The 7,564-nt window shown below is 33.7% G+C and overlaps 2 protein-coding genes across 3 annotated transcripts in view; one reads left to right on the top strand and one right to left on the bottom strand.

The window, feature by feature from the left end:
- The window catches only part of LOC108752053 (HIV Tat-specific factor 1 homolog), a 31,087-nt gene that overhangs the window by 20,707 nt on the left and 2,816 nt on the right, over positions 1–7,564 (bottom strand). The window lies entirely within an intron of this gene.
- LOC108752054 (C-type lectin domain family 10 member A-like) overlaps positions 309–7,564 on the top strand; it is an 8,165-nt gene continuing 909 nt past the window's right edge. Inside the window, exons 1-4 of the mRNA XM_018492653.1 lie at positions 309–630; positions 6,581–6,853; positions 6,928–7,161; positions 7,256–7,463. Of these exons, the coding sequence (XP_018348155.1) occupies positions 594–630; positions 6,581–6,853; positions 6,928–7,161; positions 7,256–7,463 (752 nt within the window). The 5' untranslated portion in view covers positions 309–593. The remainder of the gene's footprint in view (positions 631–6,580; positions 6,854–6,927; positions 7,162–7,255; positions 7,464–7,564) is intronic.

Below are 7,564 nucleotides of genomic sequence, written 5' to 3'. Positions count from 1 at the left end.
TATTTTACAAGAAATTTTTTCACAAAAACGTTTCACAGGTAATTTGTAAAATAAACACAATATACAAAAGCGCGAATAATTCGCAGCTACTCCATGAATAACTACGCGAAATAAACTCGCTTTAAATGAAATCGGGGTAAGCCAGACAAATTCAGTGTACGACAGATCCATAGCTCCTTGGGATCGAGAAAAGGATCGCGGTAGCGTCTGGCGATAGGGGAGGCGCGAGAGAATTCCGCTCGTAAGCTCGGAGCGCGCGAAGGTACGCGCCAAGCGGAATGGAAGCGGCGGCTTCAGTCGGCCACGAACCTCCGTCGAAGAACGGTCCCCCATCGTCCAGATCGACGAATAGTCTGGGTATATCGGTCACGATAGAGATATCTACGACCTCGCCAAAAAAGGACGAAGGGTGCGAAAGTCGGGTCCTTTTTTCTTCTTCGTGCGACTCTGCGACTTTACGAAACTGCGATTACCAATGTGTAAAATTGAAAACGCAAGGCGAGGTTGAAGAAACGAGAATGAGGACGATCCTGCATGCGTATTGCGACTTCTATATTGTGTACCTCGGCGAATAAAAGACGTGTGAAGTAGACATGTGGAAGTGTTGGGCCCTGTTTCTGTGTGTCGCAGGTAATTAAATTTAAAGTGCGCTAAGTGGATTAAGCAGATCGCGGACGATCCCAATGAAAGGGACGATCCGGAGTATGGGTGAGTGGGTAAACATAGAGAGAATCCAGCGCGCGATGAATCCGAAAAGTAATAGGTAATAAAAGAGATGATTATACGTTTTTGAGAGAGAGATGTGAATTATAGTAATGAAAAATTTGCGGGATAAAGTATTAAAAAAAATATCCGCAGAGTGGCAACTTACGATGGATACCATATTTGGAAATCGTATTGAAACAATGAAATTACAGTAATAAATAGTCGTTTAACAAGAGAGGATCACGATGCTGCCTCCCTCATCAATTATGATTCCCATCATAATAGCACAATTCGGTATTATTATATAATTAACCTGTGTTTAACCTCACGGTTGATCCATTACTTTATGTAATTTTGCTTGTTGCCGAAATGTAAACTTGTATCAATTAATAAGAAATAATCAATAAATAATCGTATCTGAATTATAACATCTATTATAATTTCATAAAAAATTTTTCGACAAATTTAATCATTATTTAATTATTATAAATTAATAGAAATTACTTAATATAAATTAATAGTTAACGGAATATTAATTTGCAAATTTAAAAGTACTGAATGTAATTGAATATATAATTGATTATATTTAGAATATAATTCAAACGTAATCGTCAACAAATATCTTCCGACGCAAAGACACTATTGAGCTGTTTGTATCTATTAGCAGTTACGAGCTTTGCTAATTGGCAGCCTAATGACTCTTCCAATATAGATCGGTAGTTACGATAATATTATACAATATGTAATTGTTCTGTGCATGAATATAAAGATTATGTGATAATATTGCTAATAAATAACTATAATTTTCAATTTTTAACAAAAATAAAAGTATAAATACAGCAAACATAAAACAAATAAAAACTTCGCGAAAATCTGTTATATAGAACTATAAGCTAATATTATGTTCTTACAAGAAAATTTTCTATTCTGCAAAAAGTGCTTTGATTATTAATCCTGTTTAATCTGACGTTGTTTTATTCACATTTTTCTTGAGAAAGTCGACTTCAATGCTCCGCTAAAGTTCGATAAAAGCTTGAAGCGAACCTTAAAAGAAATGCATATTTTATATGAAACGTATGTGAAATTTCTGCACGTAAGATTAAACGTTACTTACAAGTGAAATGTTGCGCAGACAGTTTTGGGACGCGCATATTTTATCGGTGCATTTTCTGATGGAAACCGCAAATATATTAACGATCGAAACACATGTCCTAGTTCAACAGACATGTAGTTTCTGAACAGATGTAACGATTTATTTTCGCGAGATTGAATCTAGGCGGAAACGATCCCACCAGAATGGTATCATCAAATCAGATCTGTGGCGAGAATAGCTTTGGGCACGATATTATAAAATGCTTACGATCGTAAATATAAATTGGAAAACTCAAAATTAGTCAATGGTATAAAGATATTATTATAAAGATATGTATGTCACATTGGATCGTATAATTTGATAAAGCTTATTTCATAATAAAAATGATATAATTATTCAACAATTAGTTATAGTCGAATAATCATAATCCTTATGATTTACGACGAATAAAAAATTTTAATTCATCTGAATCAATTAACTTTCTTTGACAACGTGATGAATAAAAATCAAAAGTTAATTGATCAGATACCGATAATAACAGTTCATTCGTGAAAGTGACGATAAATTCTGGAAATATGAGAAGAATGTCCACCCAAGGGACCGAGGTTTAGCCTTGTGCCATAAACGTTGTATGAATGAAAGTGCAAATTGTAGGCTGACATGCACCATAAATATAATTTCCTGTCGCGACTATCGGTATCAGTCGATGGTTAGACGAGCTTGAAAATATCGGATAACTCGCGGGACCTTTCTTTGAAGGTTAAAATACAATCATAATACAACGCTATCGATAATGGATGCTGTAAACGAGAATTATCAACTTTAACTACAATTTTAACTTTGAGGAATTCTAACTATAGCTTCAACATACGTTAGATATTTACGCAAGTTTATCGACTACGACCCGTAATATTTGCAATTCGTAACTATGTGACAGTATTTACACGTTCGTGTAAATTCGCTAACAAAAATGACGCTATATTTACTTGGTATTTTTTCGTATATTCTATTTTTTTTCTTCAATATAAAAATATCAATCATTTAGGAATTCAATAATTCGTATCAATTCTAAAAAACGATTATATTTCTATAATTATCTATAATTGCGTCCATGAAAAAATCCTTTGCGTGACTTCTTATATATATGGTTGAATATTTATGTGAATAAGCTGCCGCTACTTCCACAGTATTTTCTGCCACTAACGCAAAAGTTATTTTAGTATCAGGCAGCAGTTTGCGCACCTGTGATAAGAAGTATATGTTACAATAAGGTGTGCAAATCGAGAAAAAAATTATTTCTGACACTCACATAAATACGTTCCTAAGAAAAAAATTCTGATGAAAGTTTTTTTTATTTAATTTTTAAAAAAATTGGAACGTAGAAAATCTAATTTCATACTCGTATCAAATTATGTTTTGCAAAAACTAGGAGACTAGGATGAATTTTCACATTAAAGATTTAAATACGGCCTCTCGGAACCTGAATTTCCCGCTGAAATGAAATATGCAACATACGTGCTGCCCATCTCGTTTGTTATGTCTCGCATTTTAAAACAAGTCATATATTGTAACGTCCAAAGCTGCAACAAACTTCAGCATAGTTTGCAAATTCACGTACAACTAAACGCGTAGTAAATTCTGGCAAAGGATATTTCGTAAAATTTATAATAAATTACAATGTTCTTAGATTAAAAAAATTATTATAATTATGTTAACCAAGTAATTATAATTATTTTAACCACGATTAAAGCATGCCTCCGCATAATTACAAAGCTCATTCAAATTAATACATGCGCAGTATTACATTCAATCGATGACTAACTAAAATTGATCACACTGTAATTAAGAGGCGTGCAACTGTTGACAGTGCTATTGATTTTTATTATTCATAGAAACCAGTTCTCGTAGAATTTTGATGTGTGTAAACATGCATTTGACTGCTTCAAAACAGGCTTTCAATGCAATCACTGTGCTTTAACATGCACTCCGGGCATTAACTAACTCCGATTAACTATCTGATACCGATCCATTTACATCTGTGGTCTATATATCACATTTGTACATACATAATATAATAATTTAACACCGAAATTCTACCAGCAATTAAATATCTAAAAAAATAATAACATAAATATATAACATAAATTTAACTTATATTTAGAATAAAACAACATACTATTTGCGCTTCTAGCAATATGAATGATTCTGTCCAAAAAGTGCATAAAATAAAACAATTTAACGGAACAAAAAATGTCGAATATCATCATAGGTTCAATCTCTACTTGAAAAAGTAAGTATTTTTAATGCGTTATTTTTATGAGTATTTCGTAATCTCACGTTAGCCGTTTTAGCTCATTACGAAGGTAATAAAAAAAGAAAAAAGAATGCGCAGCTAAAGTTGCTTTCCAATTCAATAACCTCGCGTCATTTATTATCGAGGTCGAAACAGCTGATATCAGGATATTAAGCGGTTACGTTATTCCGATTTAAGTAATTTCACGATTTAATAGAAGGCTATTAGAGGTTTAATACTCTTTTTCCACTTACTTCAATTTGTTTACCTTGTCGATTTATCCGCGCTAGAAAATTGCTGTGGATTAGATACGAGCTTGATAGAAGCGCTCGATTCTTTCACATGTAATTGTCGTGCGAACAAGAATGTGTTTTCCATATTGGAAGTCTGCGGGCGGAAAGGTTAAATCTCTGGTATTTATTAATAGTCATACGATACTGGTTGTGTATCATAAATGGAATTTATGGTGACATGCGCGCCACAAGGTTCGTCTACGCGACGATGACTCACAAAGATGGATCTTTGAGTAATTAATTGGACACACATAACAAATAACCATTTCTAATATATCATTGATACACCGTTTACACATAAATTTTCGTAACAGCTGCGACTATTAATTTGTAATAAACTGGTGTGTTGGCACACACCAGTTGGACAAATCCTTCCGCTACAATCTTTCGCAGAATTAAGTCGCGAATTGTACATCCTTTTCGAAATTGTTAAACCTTCTCAGATACGGAAGTTACAAAAGTCTTTAACATCTCTTGAATCAATTCTATTTTAAAATCTTTGTTAATACGGTTCGATCTGACATTTCAATTATAGATAACGGTGCCTATTGTATGCGCACATCAGTATCGCATATCGTTATCGTAGAAAGCTGCTCTATTTATGCCGGTCTATTTCATCCAAAGGATCTGTCACGCCCTAAACATTTCAATCAATCAAATCGAATGTTTCGTAGATAAATCATTAAAATTATAATGAATAAAGTTCGTTTTTTTCCTTAGTAAGAGCCATCAATATAATGTGCTTCTTTACCTTTTTTTCTCGCCAGATAAGTAAAGTCTACAATATCGCGTAAATATACACCTGAGACGAATACATATGAATACAAAGATAAAATTCATGATTTATAAGTTTACCTCAGATTACAGAAGTTGTACGATGAAACGCGGGTGTGTCCTCAAAATAGGACATTTACATTTTAATGATAAACCTGAGAACGCTGCGAATCTGATGTCATACGAGATGGAGGATTAAATAACCTATTTTACGAAACAATGCTCAACAATTTAATGATCGATAATACTCGTATATCTATGACGCTATGAAATGGTGTGGCGCCTAGTCATGCTTGAACCGCAGACAGCATTACATAATATTTAAATTCCATTCAAGGCCACGGAACGAAAATGTATTCACTTGGAACATATATTAATTATGCGCAGCATATATTATGCACGTGAAAAAGATAAAAATATGCATTTCAAAATAGTGAGATTTATCAAAACATAAAATTCGTGCCAAAATAGAGAACTGTTGAAAGTTACTGTCAAATACAAACGAAGTCGAATATATCTTCGTTTTATGCTATTTTGCGTATTCCAATATAATTTGAAAAGTTCTGGCTCTCTTCTTCAAAGAGTTCTAAAGTGATATATTTTCAAAAGAATTCTAACTATTATAAAAAAAAAAATAAAAATATACTGGGTGTTTCAAGATCTCTGAGTCAAACTTCAGAGGACGATAGATCTCACAGAAGATTTTTGTTAAGGAATCTGTATCGTCCAATGCATTTTTAAGTAACTAGGTGTCCAGTCGCATGCACACCTGATGTCTGACAATAGTAGTTCACGTCCTTTGATTTTACTTTTGCAAAAAGACACAAAAAAAGCAAAAACGTCAACCAGTATTATCACGCACAATGCTACCTCTCGATCGATTGCCTTACAGCCGATCCAAACAAGGACACGTAGTTTCTTAAAAATACGTCGGAGAAAACGGGTTTCTTAACAAAAATTAAAAAGAATTAAGTTGATTCTTTCGGTAAAATTTACCGTCTCCTAAAGTTTATCCCAAAGAATCCTTATGTAATGTGCGTCAACTATTGTTATTTTTATCACAAAAATTAGTCACTTTTTTGCCTTCAGTTAGAATCAATTGAAATCATATAAAATATATTGAAATTATCGTACGTTAAATTATTTCAGCGGTGTTTTTGTCGCTTTAATCGATGGAACTCTTTCTAAACCTAATTGAGAACTCTTGAACTCTTCAGGGGCAATCAGAACTCCGTTTATTTTTTCCAAATTTTGAAAAAGTGGGACCAGCTTCACAAATGTCTAAATTATCTACTAAAGTTTTTTTTATTCCTCTAAGATTCTTAAGATATATTTCCAAATATCCGAAAATAAAACTTATGAAACTTTCACAATTTGACAAAATATAATGATTAATCATATCTAATTTCTTTTTTCTTTTAGGTTTATCTTCGGCCATTTTGGAGGCGCCAAACTTTGATATTAGTCCTTTGACTAATCAATCCGTAACGTTACGACAGCATGAACCCGTGAGAAGATTCGCATGTCCCGTGGGATTCTTTCGACTGAAACGATTCTGTTATTACCTCAGCGCCGGTACAGCACCATGGAGAGAGGCGTACTTTCACTGCAAGGACAGAAATGCCACTTTGGCAATATTGGACAGAAATGGAAAGGACAAGATGCTAAGGAAATACCTAATGGGGGATCAATTTAGTGAGTACAAGCTATTCTTTTTCTCGTCTAATTGTTAAATCATTCAATTTTTGTCTAATTCTACAAATCAACAGCGAAATTGGAGCGATGGATCGGAGGAATTTTCAACTGGCAACAAATGGCTTGGGAATGGGGTGTAACAGGTGAAAAGATGGTTTTCCAGAGTTTCGGGAAAATGGAACCTGGGAGATCCAAGAAGTATGCATGGCATTGTATCATAATGGATCCTGTTTTAAAATATAAGTGGAGCGCAAGGAGTTGTATGGAACGGAAGCATTATATATGCGAAGTACCCGCCGGCCGTTTAGGTGAGAAATGTATTCGAAATATTCAGCAGGAAAAGCTTTCATAATTTTACTGATATAAATGTAACGAAATTTATCCACATTTTTGCTTTTTCAGCCAGAAGACGCAAGAAGTCGCAAGATCCCTTCGCGCCGCAAAACCAAAGATTAAAGCCTAGAAAAAAGGGCAAAAAGTACTTAGACGAACAGAGGAAATCAGATGAAAGAAAGAAGAATCGATCAAATTCAAGAAGAAATTGGTTGGATCAAGGAGAGAATCAACAATGGGCCCACGGTGTCAAACTAGGCTCGCGACCACCTTCTAAGTACTAACATCTTCATATTAAACTATGTTTAATATAAAATATCGCTTTAAAAGTTATTAGGAAAACATATAAAAAGTTTTAGGAATATATATGTATATGTG

The sequence above is a fragment of the Trachymyrmex septentrionalis genome, unplaced genomic scaffold, assembly GCF_001594115.1.
Source record: "Trachymyrmex septentrionalis isolate Tsep2-gDNA-1 unplaced genomic scaffold, Tsep1.0 scaffold53, whole genome shotgun sequence".
Lineage (NCBI taxonomy): Eukaryota > Metazoa > Arthropoda > Insecta > Hymenoptera > Formicidae > Trachymyrmex > Trachymyrmex septentrionalis.
The sequence above is the reverse complement of the archived record's forward strand: the minus strand, read 5'-3'. Positions and strand labels throughout refer to the sequence as shown.